The 18,744-nt window shown below is 43.1% G+C and overlaps 1 protein-coding gene across 1 annotated transcript in view; it reads left to right on the plus strand.

Moving 5' to 3' along the window:
• syne2a (spectrin repeat containing, nuclear envelope 2a) overlaps positions 1-18,744 on the plus strand; it is a 95,017-nt gene that overhangs the window by 23,037 nt on the left and 53,236 nt on the right. The window contains 16 exon segments of the mRNA XM_085771102.1: positions 784-989; positions 1,954-2,061; positions 2,974-3,271; positions 3,666-3,844; positions 4,251-4,566; positions 5,618-5,767; positions 5,974-6,312; positions 6,458-6,594; positions 6,992-7,121; positions 8,429-8,599; positions 8,694-10,142; positions 13,361-13,525; positions 14,398-14,553; positions 14,675-14,916; positions 15,762-17,784; positions 18,383-18,717. Of these exon segments, the coding sequence (XP_085627228.1) occupies positions 784-989; positions 1,954-2,061; positions 2,974-3,271; positions 3,666-3,844; positions 4,251-4,566; positions 5,618-5,767; positions 5,974-6,312; positions 6,458-6,594; positions 6,992-7,121; positions 8,429-8,599; positions 8,694-10,142; positions 13,361-13,525; positions 14,398-14,553; positions 14,675-14,916; positions 15,762-17,784; positions 18,383-18,717 (6,404 nt within the window).

Here is an 18,744-nt window from a genome sequence, read left to right on the forward strand (position 1 = left end):
CTACAGACTTGTTTTGAAGCAGCATTTAACTTTTTTCCTTCTTAGCACCGAGAGGCTGCAAATACAAATTTAAAGGTTAAAGTGATGTGGTGCAAACCAACCAGAGTTTCACCAGCTTAAAGGATGACAAAAAATATTTATAACATTATCAGTAAGTATCAGAGAGCACAGTAGCGTCTTTTAAAGTATTTTTTATGAATTGTGTATTTTATTCTTTGTATAATTTCTTGCATACAGTAGCTATGTATATATTTTTTTTAGTATTCAATGTCCTGCTTTTTGTTTCTTTTAAGGCTGCTGTCACAAACTAATTTCCCCTCGGGGATAAATAAAGTATAATCTAATCTAATCTGATCTAATTTAAACTTTCAACTAACACTTCAGAATCAACACTCTTCTAATAAGACAACATATAATTGTACAATCAAATGAAAGATAACAGGCCACCTTCACCATCTTGTGACTTGGTTCCTCCTGGAACCTTTAAGCAGGTGTTTGGACACCAGGGGACTCTTTTTGCCCGAACACCCTGGAGTGGAGAGTTTGGAGACAACAGCAGAGAGAAATGACTGAACAAATACGAACAAACACTTGGTTTAATTCAGTTTGTAATACGTGTTAAAAAAACCCCAGAGAGAACCAGACTGTCTAAACTAATAACAACTATTAATCAACTTAAATTGGGGCAGTTAAATGAACCTGCTGTATAAAAGACACATGGCTTTAAAGTCTATACACTGATAGCTGAGGATTTTAAATCTAGTAACTTCTCCTCCTCTACAGGATCTATGTCGGCAACTCCAGACCCAGGACGAACAGGCGGAGAGTTTGCTGGAGGATCTGCGTGTCCTGACCTCCATAGCCAGTGCAGAGAGTCTGCAGAGTCTGTGTGAGGACGGGATGCAGCTGCAGGAGAAGGTCAGAACGGCCCATCAGCTCTTCTCTGAGGTGGAGGACCAGACCCAGAGGAGCATCCAGGACTTCGACAGGTAATTGAAGACACGCACACAAGTTTAATGTTTGTTTTTTTGTTTTTAACTCAGCTTCTCATGCAATTTGTACATGCATTATCTGAAACAAGCGAAACGTTGATTTATGTGTTTTATGCATCATTCAAACACAACACTTCCACAGAACAATAGAGGCACAAGCTGCTCAGCAGGTTTTTCCAGAGTTTGTTTGGGCTTCTGAGTTGAGATGCTGCTTCATCACTTGACTCTGTTCCAGTTATTGTCAAAGGATAATTTTCACAAAGCAACAAACAAACAGGCCAAACCTGAACTGAGCACACAGCAGCTAATGAGTGTTCACAAAATCATGAAATCATTTTTAATGTCTGTGATTTTAGTGTTTAACCTGACTCGAACTGTTTTCCCAATACCATTTCATTAAATGTTCTTTTCTCTTTCTCAACTTGGATTAAAAGATAAAGTCATCTCTATTGTATTTTTTTGTTAGTATTAACAAATCCAATGAAAAGACCAAACGAAAGGATGAATTATTTACATGTCAGCTGCACTCAGACCTAATCCTTTCTGCTCTAACTAAATGTCACAATATATACTTTAATTTTTAAAGCTGAATTTAATTTCCTGAAACAGATGAGCACTAAAGCTTTTAGTGTATCTGTCATGTGTAAAATGACAGGTAGGAACAAGGTAAATGCAACTTTGGCTATAGTCAATACTTGCAAGCTGGATCAATTCACCAGTGGTTTTGGTGTTTTCATTGAAATATAACACACACACTAAGTATAAACAGTCTTAGAGATACAATTCAAAAGAAACCGGGACAAGTTCAACTTGTTTTCATTAGTGCACATTGTGTTCTGTCGGATAATCGTTTTCTCACCTTGATGCCACTTTCATCTACAGTGTTTTGTTCACTCTGCACACAGGCGTGACAATGCGATGATCTGCATGCCTGCATTCATGTTTGATGTGTGTGTTGTAGGCTGCAACAGGAGAGCGAGGATTTGGAGCGATGGCTGCAGACCGCTGAGGAAAAAGCAGGGAAGGAGCAGGATCCTTGTCCCCTGCCAGAGGAAGCACTGAAACAAAGGTAAAACTCCAGTATACCGTATACTGTATGTGTTAAAGTTATGACTTAATCACAACAACACAAAAATATACATAGTTCAAGTGACCAAACATTATATATACAAGCCTGTATGCACATGAATACAAATGTTGTCTATTTTTTCAGACTGTATTAGTATTGTAAAAGGGGGTCAAGTGGTTAAAAAATGCCCCAAAAAACACATCTATAACCAAAATAACTAAGGGTTAAAAAAGTATTATTATTGCTGATTGCATCATTAACAATCCAGATGCAGATGTGCTCAGTTGGACTCACAAAGCTGTGAAGAGGCGGTAAAGTTGGCGCTAAATCTAACCGGTTCTGTGCACTTGAGTCAGGAATGTGGTGAAGACATGAACAGCCGATGGATGATTGAATCAAACACAGGTGCAGTCGGTCGGTGTTGTAAAGTTGACTGATGCTGCCTGGAGAAAGGAATGGAGGAGGTTGTAGAGCCTGTTATTCTCCAGAGGTGACTGATTGACATGGTTGTTACATGTTACACAGACACACACACAGTTTCGAGGGATAATGTCTGCAGCACACACTCATAGTAAGTATGTAAATCCTTTAATAAGGTGCTCATCTCATGGCAGTACAGGTACAAGCATGCACTACAGGTTTGCTGATACAGACGCTTCCTTCATCCTCAAGTATGTACCGGTAGTTTCAGTTTGAGGCTTTGTTTTTATTCCTTCACTTTGAAGCAGGTGCACAGTTGTTACAGATTCCTCCGTTCTTTTTATCTCTCACCTCAGTGCGTCCTCCGTAACCTCGGCCTTGAAAAGACAAAAGCTTCATTTGTGTCCCCTTATTAACATTTGAAAGTGTGAATAAACTGTAGCCGGACACCGACTCCCTTTTCCTTTTCTCTTTCTGTCTCTCTCTCTGCAGGGTGAGGACAGAGCTCCTCGGTCGGCTCGTGTCATCCTTACAAAGCAGCAGCCTTCAGCAGTGTGCGCCAGTGGAAGAGAGTAGCAGACTGCTGCAACGGGCCAACAACCTCCTCACCAGCGTACTTCATGGTGCCAAAGAGACAGAGCGCTCTCTGAGAGAGGAAGTGGAGCTGTTTCAGGTTTTGTTGAAGTCCACACAATCCTGGGTGGTAGATCTGAGACTGATTGTTGACTCTCCACGGGGCGAGGGCTCCGGTGTCCAGAGTCCTGTAGAGCTGAGACTTCACCGTGCTCAAGTAAGAAAAACTTCCCTCCCTCTGACTGAGCTGCTCAGTGTGTTTACATACTTGACAAGTCATATCCTGCAACGAATCTGATTATAATTCATTTGACTTGAGGCACGACAACAGTGTTTTCTAAGAGCAAATACTGAACCACCTCAGTCTGAATGAAACTAGGCCAACATGAGTTTAGTATTAGCCTTCTAGTTTGTTTCATAGAGTTACAAAAGGGAGCGTTTACAGTTGTGTGCCAAATCAGGGTGCGGTCACTAATATGTTTATCTGCATTTGTTCCTTCTGTTGTGTGAAAAGAATCAATGAGACGTTCTGGCACTTTTTCTTTCTGCTGCTGCTGCTGCTGCTGCATGTCTAAATAGCTTTTACACAGATCTGTGAAACTGTATTTCAGGCTGTGGTAAGCGTCGCCGCGGATGGAGAAGCTCGGCTTGAAGAGCTCAGAGTCACTGGAAATAGCCTGAGCCGCAGACTGTGTGATGGAGATGAGCTGAAACAGGAAATTGAGGAAGCGGTTCAGAAAACCGAGGGGCAGTGGAGGGACCTCGTCCAATCAGCCGAGCCCTATCGCAGGTGAGTGGAACAAGTGAACGACTTTTATCTATAAGATAAAGTTAAAATGTTAAAGCAGAAGTAAGCGATCCGGCCGTTTTGGCTAACTTCCTGTCAGCCGATGGAGTTAGCAGTCCCCCACCACATTCACGCGCATCCCTTGGCTGCACACACAGAGAGGACCGCCCCTTTATGCCGTTCTCTCTCCTCATTGGATAAAGGTTGTAGGATACAAGGAAAGTTTTCTCCTCGGCTTACAGCAGAGCAGAGTGACTGACAGACCCGTGTTTCAGACCAAACACTCTATACAAGTGATTGCTGTCGGAAGATATAACTATTTAAGACTTATATTAACACAAAAATTCTGCGTACTTCTGCTTTAAGTTGAACTTCATTATTTTGTCATTTGTGTCTCCCGGTGCTTCAGGGCTCTGCAGACGGATCCAGACGTCTCCTCCTCCTACCTGTCCAGAAGACAGGAGGTCTGCTGCAGGGTGGAGGAGCTGCGGCGCCAAACCGCTCAGCTCCCCGCCTCATTCAGCTGGCCGGGCACAGCTGAACGTAGACAGACCTGCCATCGAGCCCGTCAACTGTGGGATGAGTCTAAATCCCTGCAGCTGACTGTTAGCAGCCTGGCTGGACAGAGGAGGGATCTGGCCGAGAGAAGCAGCGACAACATCTGGAACGACTCCTCCTGGACTGAGCTGGACACCGACTGCTCATCACTGATGGCAGAGCTGAGGGTAAAACTCTACTCTTCATGTTAAAGGGATAAATAAAGTTTATTATAGTGATATCCAACCAGGATTAACTTAAAGGGATAGTTCAACATTTTGGCATATTGGCCCATTGCCATAATCCCTATAATCATAGCAGTAGGTTCGTTATCTTTAATTGTTGGTGCAAGTTTTTTTTAGAACGGCGGAGCAGAGCCGACGTTTTCGAGGTAAATTAATGCAAACCCACTGATGCACGTTCCCGTTGGGGGCAGTTATTCAGCAAGCAGTCTCTGCATTTGCCTCGAAAACAACTCTGTCTGGTAACGTTCTGTTATTAACTCATAGCGTGGTGAATGTGCAGGTCACAACTTGTCCACCAGAGCGTTTTGGAGTTGTTGGATTGTGTATTTGATGAGTTTGATGAGGGAAACCAAGAAATCCCATGAGCCTCCGTAGCATAGCTCTGAGCAGCTCGCGGCTCTGCTCCGCCGTTCCGCCGCTCCGTGCAATAGCTTGCACCGACAATTAAAGGTAACGAACCTACTGCTAAAACTATAGGGATTATGGCAATGGGCCAATTTGCCAAAGCGTTGAACTATCCCTTTAATTAACAGTTTAAAATTACCGGTAGCTAAAATTTAGATAACAGTAATGGACATAGTTAAAACAGGTACAGTATCTTAAAGTAATAAACAGATTAACTGAGCTAAACTTTTGTTAAAAGTAACCTGTGTATCATGAAATTAGCTACAGCTGCTAGAATAAAGAAACAGTTTAGATAAGATAAAAGTAGTGGACATATGTCCACTCACACTAATCGCTTAGTAGGTGAGATCCAACCTCCGATAAAAGTGGGGAAAGTAGTTATGCAATCCTGACTAAACTAAAATATAAACCAACTTTTCATCTAACAATTTCCATTAGATTAGTGTAAACATCCACATATGAGGTCTTACAGGTCGGTTAGTGAAGAGATACCTGAGCTCCTCTGATGCAGATGCACTTATCATAATCACAGTGCTGCTGATATATAAACCCACTGACTGTCTGCTTGGTATTGCTCAAACGTCTACAGGATTTGTGTTCCCGCCTCGAGGAAGGTGCGAGTAATGAGGAACATTTTGGCCGCTTGCTGCAGGACTGCCACCACAAATTGACATCCCTGCAGGAGAGGATGTCAGCTTGTCAAGCCCAGACAGAAAACCCAGATGCACCAGCTCAGGAGGTGAAGTTCATTAAGCAAACTGACCTGATGAATCACGTACACACTGATATATATATATATATATATACTGTGTATATATATATATACGTATATATATTTTTTTTTTTCCACGAAAGATACATTTATATAGAGGGAATGGAGGATTTCTTAATATTTAGCCGCCTGTATTATATTTCTGTCCGTGTACCACTCTCTCCACTTTCCAGGCTTTGCTACAAGAAGTAACAGACATGGAAAAGGACATTTTGAGACTTAAAACACTGAAGGACTCACTCTCAAAGAGCTCCACCGTCGAGGCCCAAGCCAGTGTCTCGCAGCAAGTCAGCATCCTCCAGAGCCACAAGAGGGCACTAGACAGCAGCATCAGAGAAAACCTGGCCGCGCTCACAGAAAACAACAATCAGAGAGTTCAGCAATTGAAGGAAGAGGTCTCTGGTGTGCAGACAGCTGTGAAAGACCTGGCTGCAAATATTGGCGATCTTTGTGAGAACCTAGAAGCGTTAGCAGATATCAGCCAACTGAAAACACAGTGGTCTGCCATCCAGGTAACATTCAAACATCCCAGATGGGTTAGGTTCGTGAAGGAATACATGCTGAATGAAAATGCCATGTCTGTCCTCCCTGTCCAGAATGAAATCCTAGACATTTGGCAGTATTTTCAAATCACAGAGGCGTTTGTTTTCCTCCCAGGACTTTGATACCAGACTGACAGAGTTGGCTGCAAGAGTTCACAGCCTGCAGAAAACTGGAGAGTCCGGCATCGCAGAAGAAATGCTTCCTGCAGATGTCATTCTGACTGTTGATGGAGTGGCTAAAGATGTTGACAGGTGCTTCACCTCAGTCCTGGTTAAAAAAAAACAACAACAGAAATTCACAATGTCATAGTCGCTAACTCACAGTTCTCCACAGATTTTTTTCACAAATACCTCTCTTGTTATTCAGCTTTATTTATTCATCCAAATGAAAGTAAATGGAGGTTTTTTTTTGAAGGAGTAAGAGGCTGATAGAAAAGCCATTTCCAAGTTAAATGTTAATATCTGTTCAAGGACATGCCAGAAAAAGAAGCTGGCACGGTAGCACTACTGCCTTTACAACAGTCTGCTTGAGCTTTTACAGCAAAGAATCGTGTTTATTTGTCGATGCTGCTCTTGCTGCATACACCTTTTCCCCCAGTAAGAACTCATTACCGCTCTGTTTGTTCTCTCTCTTGCTCCCTAACTGTAGCCTCAGGTCCACTTTTCTACAGAGGAAGCAGCAGTGTGCAGAAATCATTGCTAACAGGGTGAGACAGGTCACCAGGCAGCTGCAGGAGTGGAGCCAGACGGTGAGAGCCGAACGACCATCACCCAACCAGGTAAGAGTCTCTTTTGCACTGGTCAAATAAAACAATTGAAAATTATTCTCAATAATCACAAAAAAAACCCTAAAATTAAAAACTGGCATTGAATTTGCACAGTATAAGTACCTCATTTTCAGCCACATCTTGTACAAGTGTGAAGACCATAACATTTTGCAGGATCAGGCTTTGGACTAAAACACATGATTATTTTATATATAGCTTTTTTTAAAATGCCAAAGGTTCATTATTTTATTCTGCAAAACAACTAGAATGAGGAGAACTTTCTCATCTGTGTTGTACATGGTGAACATAATAGATAGTCCTCACTGGGAGCATGTGGTTCTTGGTATTACCAGAAATCATAAACATGTTGTGACTCATGTTTTTCCACCAGCCTCACTATCTGCTCCGTGCTTTTTGCTTGAATCTAACTGTTTGTTAGTCCTTAAAATGATTATCATACAGTAAATAAACTGATGTCTATGATTTAACATCATTTCCTGCTGGTAAAACATTAAATAATCCACAGTTACAGCTTATAAATCTAAGTATTTAATCAAATTGAAAAAGATTTGGAGTCCAATGTCAACAGACAGTGTGGCTCTTTTAGCTCTTTTTTAACATTTGGATGGATTTGCGTCATGTTTGTTTTCTACATCAACTAAAAGATGAATCTGTCTGACTTTGGAGAGCCATTGACTCTTTACACTTTTTCACCACCGTGATGTTAATAATTGTGGTTTTGTGGTGATATGTCCCAACATGTATGAGATGTACTGCGGTTAAATCTGATACACACACATTTATGTTTCCCACAGGATGTAATAACTCTTGTAATCGATAAATCTTTCATGTTTTCTTATCACCTGAAGCAATGCTTTGTGTTTGGTGCTAATTATTAGCAAACGTTAACATGCTGAGCTAAGGAGCTGAACATGGTAAACATTATTCCTCCTGGTAAACATCAGCATGTTCGCTGTGTCGTTGTGAGCTTGTCATCATTCTGACATTAGCATTCAGTTCTACATGTCATGCTGTTTCTGAGTGCAGCCTCATGGAGCCTCTTGAATGGTTGTACAACTCACACACACACACACACACACACACACACACACACACACACACACACACACACACACACACACACACACACACACACACACACACACACACACACACACACACAAAGTGAATTTCACAGAATCAGGAACAAAACCGAAGTGACAGGGCCTTTTGTCTTATTCACACTTAGGTCAGTGACGTCAAATATGCTTTATCTCTGGTCTGTTATTTGAGTTTGTACCTGTGTCTGTGCTCTGCAGGCAGCTCTGGATGAAGGTTTACAGCTCCAACAGTCTCTCCGTGAAGTGCTGTCAGAAAGAGATTTTCTTCTTAATTGTCTGGGAACAAAAGTCTTAAAGAAACTGAGGAGAAAAGCGTCTGATGCACTGAATCAAAGCACATCTGCACTTGAAAGCCTCTCTAAACACCCGGTGAGTTTCTTTTTCAGTCACTTTAATCATCTTGCAGCACAAAACGATGATGAGAATATTATTTGCTATTGTCCAATTTTATTTGTTTCCATAGGTGAGCCGAGATGGCGGAGATGTGGACGTGAAAGGCAAAGAGTTGACGTGTGAACCTGTTGGAGAAACATTTAGGAGTGACGCACCTCACTCAGCTTCACCTGATGAGACAAAGAGCCTTATGCAAACAGCCTCAAAAGATGCCTTAGTATCAAATCAAGCACCAAGCGCAAAAATCCCTGATGTTGTCCGATCAAAAACCAAACAGGAATCACAACAGCTCACATCTTCTCCACCAAAAAACATCGATATTAGCAACATAAACACAGAGAGCGTCCCTCAAAGCAATGGACACAGGACAAATAAGACAGATACGTTAATATCAGATTTGCCTCATGATCCCAACAAGGAAGAGACCCCTAAACTACTGCAAGAAGAAACTGTCTCAGTCCTGGACAGTACAAAAAACATTAGTTCCCAGGCAACAAAGCCTCCGGATCTCCCACTTTCTAACACTGACAATGTGTCCCAGACCATCACTGATGCTGAGGGACAGGAGAAACCCGGTGAGGACATCAGTGTGACCCCAAAGGAAGCGGTTACAGTTGTGTCGGAGATGCAGGAAAATGAAAACACTGCAGCCACCGGTGCAGATGTGCCCACATGTTCAGAGGAAGAATCGCTGGTTTCAAGCAGAGGAGTCACCGAGAAGAAATCTGGACGACAAAAGACATCAACAGATCCAGAATCATACAAAACAGACATAAAAAGCCTTAATTCAGCATCGCAGCCTGAGACATTAAAGCCACTTTCTGGTGCTGAAGATGCAGAGAAACCCTGCGAGGGCGTCAGTGTGAGCCCAAAGAAAGTGTTTACAATAGTGTTGGACACAGAGTTGCCTTTGTCACAATCACAAGACGTGCAGCAGAGAGGAAACGTTGGAGCATCCATCCGTCCTAAAGCTGAGGACACCGACTTAGAAAATAGTTTTAAATCAAATGTGTCTCAGGTGGAAACTTCACAGTCACAAAAGCTCTTAGTGTCAAAGACAGTGCAATCTACAGGTGCCAAATTATCAAGCAGAGACGAGGAGGAAACCCATGGATTAATAAATTCCTCTCCATCATGTGGCTCTGCTGCTGAACGTCAGACAGCAGCAGCAGCAACAACATTTCCCGATGCCAAACAAGAGGGGACGACAGGTTCCTGTCACACCGAGCAGCACACAACGAGCTCAGTCTTGTGCCCTGTGGAAAGTTCAACACACGCTGGAGGTGCCTTAACTACGACTCACATACCTGCCGGTGACAACAATAAACAGGTGTTGTCGGGTGCTGACGCTGCACAGAGCTCAGGTACGGGACGCGCAGAGACGACAGAAGGAGGAGAAGACCCCGAGAACAAATGTTCAGACGTGCCAGAAAGACGAGAAAACACTTCTCTGCAGGAGGAGGGAAGTGAATCAAAGACACCTGCAGCACCTGAGGACACAGAGGAGACACGGGGACAGGTGGGTCTCACTTTTTATTTATTTTCCTGTGCTTTTTCTACTCTTCTTTTTCTCTGCATTTTGCCTCTTTGAGTTAAGTTTACTGTGGCACAGTGGCTGGGAGACTGGAAGCAGTGATTAAAAGAAGATATAAGCCAATCAGTTTCAACCTCTAACACAGTACAGTATGATCACAGCTTGAAACAGCTATAGCATGATGAAGTTTCCACAAATAATGCAGAAATTAAAGAGGAGCTATGCAGGACTTAACTTAACTATGTTACTCTTTTTTTTAATTAAACAGCTATGGAGTAATTGTCATGGTTAAATGACTTGTTACAGGGAGAATGGAGGCTCTCTGCCTTCCTCGTAGCGTCTCTTCGCTGAAAACCAACCTTGTACTGTAAGATCAGAGCCTCCGACCCGGTGTCCCAGCTCTCATCTCGGTGGCACTGTAACACAAATGTGCCCTGTAACCCGTTATCTCTTGTTTATGATGGATAAGACTAGACAAATATACACATTGTAACATTGTATATGATAAATACTGTAATGTTATCTACCGCTCCATACATTGCTTTCTCGCCAGCTTTGTTAAAAACAAATGCACATGGCCAGGAGGAGGGTTAGTAAAACAGCAAAAAAGCAACTGGACTTGCATAGTTTCCCTTTAACGTTTGAAACAAGAATAATATTGTCAGACAGGAAAGTAATAAATAATCTACAGTCTACTGTGGATTATTTGGAATAAATTTCCATGTGTATTGAATATTTTTTCAGTGTTTCAGCTTCTATCACACAGCAACATAGATAACTAGAGGGAGGCAGATTCAGACAATATGCACCAGCATCTTAGACCTCTCAAGGCCACAACGACGGCTCATTCAAAAAGAAAAAGGTTTCAATTATTTGCTCTTTTTACAGCTTATAAAATCATTAGAGAACCATGATATTACAAAGAAGTTATGCTGTGCAGATTCAACGCAGTATTTTCTTGTTGGAGAAATTTGAACAGTGAAGGGAAAAAAAATTCAAAAGATCCAGATGTTCCCACAGTATCACAACTGTCCTGAATTTCACATGTCTAACAGGGTCTTCTTTTGACATTTACAAATCACTCCCCTTCTCCTCATCTGACCTTCATGTTAGAGTGGCTGTGTTCACTGAAACTTACTTATTTCTGACATTTTGCAGCTGTAATTTAATTCTAAATTTTACCCTAAATTTAGCTGTAACTTTCTTGCATGTAATCCATTTACCGCTCTCTCCGTTTGATATTTGAATGTCATAATTCACCAAAGTCCAGTCATACAGTTGTTGGTCTTCATCTTTTTTCTTTTTTTTGGGGGGGAAAAATTGGTCATCGTTACATTGTATCTTAGAAAAATGAATGAAATCCACATTATACAGTATATAACAGACTGTAAAGGGCCTATAACACTATGTGTATCACAATATAAAACCAATAGTGTGAAACTGTTAACAGGACCGTATTCCAATAAAAGCTGACAAGAAATCTATCAAAAATCTTGTTTTAAGAGAAAATCGCAACACATGGAAAAGCTTTAGGTGTGTTACTTCAGACAGAAACCCTCCACCAGATTTATTATGCTTTTTCCTGGCACCTGTTGCGCGCTGTCAGATTTGAAATCAGGCATGAAGGGGATAAAAAAGTCAAAGAATAAAGATGTTGAGGCAAAAATACGGGCGCACAGCAGTCAGCACTGACAGAAAGTACCCTCGTTCTTTGCCAGCGGAAAAATACAGAAAACCACTCACACTTAGTCCTGTTTTATCACTATACCCTCAGTTTTTGCCTCTTGCAAATATGGCAACTGGCAATATCTGCAGAGACGAGGCGGAGCCCTTTCATCACTCCAGTCCTTCTCCAGAGCTCTTTGGTCAAAAATGCTTTTGGTTTTTGAGGAATTCAAACTAAGACGACCTGTCATTATTTTGAGTAATAACAGCGTTCCTTCTTTTTCTTTCTGACTGTCCTGAAATCTTCCTCCAAATACCAGAATATTTTGTATCTAAGAAACAGTTTGGTGTTTTGTTTAGTTTTTTGACACTAATTTTCCTGCGAGTTGGAAATTTATTAATGGGCGCCACCCTGAGGAAAGCAACAGGTTGCGTTTATAAATAAAACCATTTGGTTTGAGTGTTCTTGATTCAGGACTCGGAGACCAAAAAAAAAAAAAACCTATGAGGGCAGTCAGAGAGCCTCAAAGCTAATGTCAGACAACTGCACCAGCCTGAACAGGGAAAAATTCAAATTCATAGTAAATGATCCACATCTGCCCAAAAAATATAATGGCTTCTTCTTCCCTTATCCCTCTTCCCCTCCAAATTTAGTGCAAATTGTTTCATTATTACTAAATTGTGAAAAAGTGATTCAGCTGAACAGGGTGAAAACAAAATCTCTCCAGTGTACGTGATAACCTTAAAAAAACTAAGTTCTTTTATTCTGATTTTTATTTCAAGTTTTTCGACTTAGGATTTATGAAAATGGGTACTTGACATTTTAACGTGAAGGGCACATCATGTCCAATCTGTTGAGAAGTGTACACACGCACATGAGAAGTTTCTCCTTCAAAACACTGGCGAGGAATGATAATTTCAGGCTGCAGATGAAAGTACACTCAACTTCCAGACAGAAATGAGTGTTGCCTTTATCAGCTGCCACTTAAAGCTTCAGCAAAGGTCCTCTGCACCTAAATATCTGCACGTTGCCACCAGTCAAACCTGATTCAAACTTTTGTAAGGTCATTTCCGTAGGCTTGTTTATTTCCTGACTATAAGTCCACGGGACGATTTCAAATCCTGTTCTTGTTCCACCTACACGTCCTGGTCATGCCCCACATATTTTTGCACTGCAGCTCCTCCGTCTGTAATCTAATAACCAAACAGATCATGTCATGTTTTGGTGTCTTCCCTGTCTAACCGAGTTATAACACGCAAGTTATTTTCTGTGAAGAAGACTGGGAGGCAGCGCTGTGGAGATGAATAGATGGAGGAGTCCTTCTCCTTTTCCCCTCGGGGCAAACTGCTCCCAAACTGCTCAGGCGCATTCTTGTGTTAACTGTACTGACTCGCCGGGCCACTGTCAACAGGGTGATATTTACCAACCCGGAGAGCAAGGGAAAGAACAGGAAGCTGTGTTATTATCTGTGGACAAACACAGGGAAGGAGAAGGCTAAAATGTGACACCACCCCTGCCCCCTGTGTGTGTGTTTCAGCCTCAGAGGGAAGAAGACATGGAGCCCGAGAGGACGGTGCCGGGTTTGTCAGGTGTCGGAGAGACGACAGGTGGATCAGCAGCGTCCTGCAAACACAGATCATCCACAATGCAGGATACTTTATCTGAGATACAGAGCCTGGTGGAAAGAAGTAACATAATAAATGTGAGTATGAACTTTTCTTGACCTGTATCACACTGTTTTAAATTATATTACAAAGGAATTTCTCTTAGTTTATGAACTGTTTTTGTACTTTGAGCGTAACTAAAGGTTAAAATCTGACCTGATTACCGAAATTAAAATGAAAAAAAAGGTATACAGTGCAGAAAATGCGTATTTGATCCTCTGCTGATTTTGTAAGTTTGCTCCCCCTCAAAGAAATGGACTATCTATAGTTTTTATGGTAACTTTATTTTAAGAGGGAGACAGAAAATCAACAAAAAAAATCCAGAAATAATATCATCATAAAGGTTATAAATTAATTTACATACAAAATCAGCAGGGCATCAAATACTTATTTCCCAAACTGTGTATATTTACATACATATTGTTTGTGGCACTAATCTGTAGTTGTGTTACATACTGTTTCGCAAATGAAACTTGTGTCTAAAGTCATTTTAGTGACGTAATTCAAAGTATGAGCACATAGCTCAATTTGTCACAAAAGGGCACAAAGTCAATTATAAATGCATGGAACAGTGAACAGATAGGAGCAGCAGTGTTTTGATTAATGTTTGTGTATTCCCATGATGCCACAGGCAGGAAGGTCAACAGGAAGAGATGCAACGATATCCTGCTGGGTCGTTAGCGGGTGTAATTACTCACAGTTTAGAGCTGGTGACTGATGCTGTCATAGTTTGAATGCTTTTTGATGCCAAGTCTCATTTTTGTAAAAAAAAAAAAATAACATAAAAGAGAGAAATTCACCATCTCCTCGTGATGATGATGTTTCCTCACACAGCAACTGGATAGATAGCTTTTTCACTCAATATAGATTTCTTACCAGTTTAGTTTTGTCTGTTGTTGTTTTGTTGCAGAGGACGCCACACATCGATTTAAACTGGTATCTGAGATGCTCTCCTGGTGAACCAGAGATCCGACTGGTGCGAACTGTCCAGCAGGTTCTGGCCTGTCGATACCAACCAGCACAGCTCGATGTGGCTGCTATGACCAAACAGCTGGAGGAGGCAGAGGTATGTGTGCAACCCAACATCTGTATCACAAGAGAGACAATTGTACTAAATAAAATTAAATCAATTTTTTTATGTTACCAAAAAAATGATACTGCCCTAAAGTCAGTTCTGGTTACTGCAGGGCTACAGGTGCTGTGTGGAGGATCAAGTATCTACAATGAAGAGTATGAGCGCTGCCAGGGACTGTGACCCAAATGCTTTGAGACGAGCTGAAGGACAGTGGAGCGCGGCGCTGCTGGATGCGTCCGCCACGGTGCAGGTGAAGGCGGCACAGCTGGACCAGGTCAAACGGTATCACAAACAGATGAAGATGACCAGAGTGTTTCTGGAGGTTTTAGCCGCCGAGAAGGAAAACATGAGCTTGTGAGTAAATCTTTTGATCTCATCTGTGCTTCAATTAAAGGGATACTTCACCAATTTTCTACTCACCGTCATGCCAAGGAAGGGTTTGGAGAACTTTCAGAGTCATCAAAACACTTTAGGAGTTCCAGGGGGGGTCCGGCTGGCAACGGATTTTCATATAATGGCGGCGGATAGAGTTCACTTTTGAATCATCCAAAACACACACTATGAAACATCCAGATACCTCCATACTGCTCGTCTGTACTGACCCAAGTGTCCTGAAGCCGCCACATGGAAAAGTTGATTGGAAAAAATCAATTTGATCTCTGTTTTTAGCCTTGTTGTAGTAGTAGCTCCCAGTGGCTCTGTTGATGTTTATGCACTGCGAGATGTTCGTTCGTAGTTGTAAACCATTGGATGTTTGATGTAAACACGAAAGAACATCTCGCAGCAAATCTCACGCAGCCACTGGGAGCTACTGCTACAACAAGGCTAAAAGCAGAGATCAAATTAATTTTTCCCAACAACTTTTTCATGTGGCGGCTTCAGGACACTTGGGTCAGTACAGACGAGCAGTATGGAGGTATTTGGATGTTTCATAGTGTGTGTTTTGGACGATTCAAAAGTGAACTCTATCCGCCGCCATTATATGAAAATCCGTAGCCAGCCAGACCCCCCCTGGAACTCCAAAATCTTTTTGATAACTCCAAAAGTTCTCTAAACCCGTCCTTGGCACAACGGTGAGTAGAAAATTGGTGAATTATCGTTTTTGGGTGAAGTATCCCTTTAACATTATTACTTGGTAGTGTTTGTTTTGTGTGCTTTGATGAGTGATACTCGTGTTCTTCTGGCATCATTCTCATCAGGAACGCTTTGGGAAGTAGCGCCGTTCAAGCCGATAAACTCCACGCTTTGCTGCAAACCATGGAGCAGAAGAAAGCCATCATGGAGGAGCTGCTGCACCTCAGCAGCCAGTTATCGGTCCACCTAAGCGAGGCTGAGAGCTCAGGCGCTCTACTCGCCCAGCTCGGAGACGTCCAGGAGGAGTGGAGGCTTTTGGAAGGAAGCATCAAGAGAGCTCTACGACACGCCACCAACTCCACCTCTCAGTCCTCTCTTCTTATAAAAGAGGCCGAACAGCTAAAGGCCAAGATCGAAGCTCTTCAAAGCAACGACAGCAAAAGCACTTTAGAATTTATTTGTCTCACCACAGACCTAAAACTGTACAGCCAGCTTTACCTACACTTACAGTCGCAGTCGGACGCCCTCGTCCATTTCTCTCTGGGTCGGAAGGAGAGGGACGAGATCCAGTCTAATCTGAAGGAACTGGGGTCATTGCTGAATGACACCAAGAGAAACCTCGACACTTCCTCGCACGGTTGTGGAGGCATTTCCTCCACTAAGATCAACAAACAATTACAAGACTTGATCATGTGGGCCAAGCAGGCGGAAAACCACATCTCCATCGGGAAAAAGTTGGCTCTTTTCCCCGAGGAGGCTCGCATTCAGATCGTCGACATGAAGAAATTTCAGACGGATATTCTGTCCCGACGGGCCAAGATGCCAGCACAAGTCGAAGCAATGAAAGCTGCGTCTTTTGACATGGAAAAGGAGGAAAGCGACCAAGTATTGAAGACGTTAGAAGACCTCTATGAAGCCATTGTAAATAGTTTGGATCATGTTCTCGACACCATGAAGAAAGAACTGCACAAGCGCGAGAAACTGCTATCCCAGCTCGCTAGCACGGACGCCTGGCTCGCAGCGACACACGCCACGAGAGATCCCTGCGCCCACGTCGAAAACATGTCCAACGCTGACATCCAGGAGCTGGAAAGCAAACTGGAGGGTCACAAATCGGCCACGGTGGAGATACAGAGCCAGCTAAACGTGGTGGAGGCGATGGCCGAGAGCTGCAAAGACATGACGGTAGGGCTGAGTCCAGGAGAGAGCCGCTACCTCGTCAACCGGCTGTCGGGACTCTGGACCGAACTGGATGGACTGCTGGCTCACGAGAGAGCGACCAGCTGGGAACTAGAGGAGCTGATTGAAGAGCGAACGTCTTCGGACGAGGAACTGTCAACCATCGAGGCGAGCTTGGACCAGATTTCCGCCGATTTGGAGAGGCAGAAGTTCCCCTTAACGCAGGAAACCCTTTCGACGGTCGCAACTTTGAAGCACATGCTGATGGAGAATCAGTGCCAAGTGCAAGAGCTCCAGCACTGCCACGAGGCCAAGCGCAGCGCCCTGCTGTACACCATCGGAGAACTGCAGGACAGGTGCAAGGCTCTTACTCTCAACGCCTTCGAGCAAGACAAACACCTGCACCTGAGGAGACAGATGGAGGAGTCGAGGGACATCGCCGGAGAGCAAATCCAGCGTGTCAAAGACAAAACACTGAGCCTGGGCGAGAGGTTCAGACTGTGCCAAACGCTCCTTGTCGAGCTTCCTCTGGTGAAGACTCAGTGTCAAGAGGCAGGAGACCAACTGGAAGCCGTAGCTCAGGAGATGTTCCCGTCCGAGCTGGACCAAGAGAAGCAGAGGATTCACCTCACCGTGGAAACCCTGGTCTCCTGGGAGCAGTCCGTCACCGATGATATCAAACACGTGGAGACGCAGCTTCTGTTGGGTCTGCGCTTTTCCTCCGAGCTTCCCGCCTTGATCGAGCTTTTCCAAAATACAAGAGCAGAGCTGGAGGGAGCCAAGCCCGTCGATCCGGATGAGAAAGCAATTGACAGTGCGCTGCGGAGATGCTGGGTGGTTTGGAGGAATATGGAGTCTGGGATGAGGGTGTTAGAGGCTCTGGGACGGAAGAAAAAAGTTAACCTGAAGAACAACAAGGAGCTTTACTCTCTGAGAGACGCAGCCATGCAAGAATGTCATTTACGAATGGTAAGATATAATATTTTTAGTATATTTATAACTTCACAACTCATATGCAACAAGTATCCTGACTTCTCCTGATGAATTTTCCTTGTTATCAGTTTGAACTTGATAGGATCAAGCATGTGGGTGTGAGAGCCGTTCGAAGTTAGATGGCGAGCTCAGAAACAGTCGCTAAAGTTTGTCGAGCCCTAGCAGCCACGCCCTTTGACCTACATACATTCTTTTAATAACTTTTGATCAGCATGGGGTGTTGATGATGTGTACAAAATTTGGAGTTGATTGGGTGAAATCCCTAGGACTAGTTCGTTCAAATACGAGGTGTGGAAATGGCCAAAACAACGCTGTCATTGAAAATTAAATATCAAAATGTCTGACTTCCTGTTGGGATTATACGATGACATTAAGAGACTTTTTTGTGCGTCTGGGTATGATACATGTGTGTACCATTTTTATTTTACACTATTTTATTGTTTTGCAGTTCATTTTATTGTATGTATCAGCTGCTCAAACCAATTGCCCCTTGTCGGATTAATAACGTTTTATTGATTGATTTTGATTGAGTTTGTTCATTGTTTCTCAATCTCTCCCATTTTTTGTCCAACAGGAGAGTTTATCTCAGGCTCGTGAGTCGTTGAAGGATTACCAGTGGGCAGCTCAGGGAGCGATAGCCTTCCTTTATAACGCTGAAGCCACCTTTCTGTCGGCTCCCGGGGGGTTTCTGGACTGCACCGAGGAGCAGAGACAGACCCAGCAGGCTCTGGAAGATCTAGAAGAAGGATTTCAGGCTCACATCTGTCACCTTGCAGAACTGGTCCCCCAGCAACCCTGCCTGTCCCGCCCGAAGGCCGAGCAGCTCCACATCGGCATACTCAGCCAGTTGTTGGTGGGCAGAGCTGTACTGGAGGCCCAGGCCCAGCTCAGACTGGAGTCACTGCAGAGGTACTGGGCAAAATACATCTTAAATAC

This window comes from Trachurus japonicus, chromosome 24 (assembly GCF_045865225.1).
Source record: "Trachurus japonicus isolate A0001 chromosome 24, Traja_1.0".
Classification (NCBI taxonomy): Eukaryota; Metazoa; Chordata; class Actinopteri; order Carangiformes; family Carangidae; genus Trachurus; species Trachurus japonicus.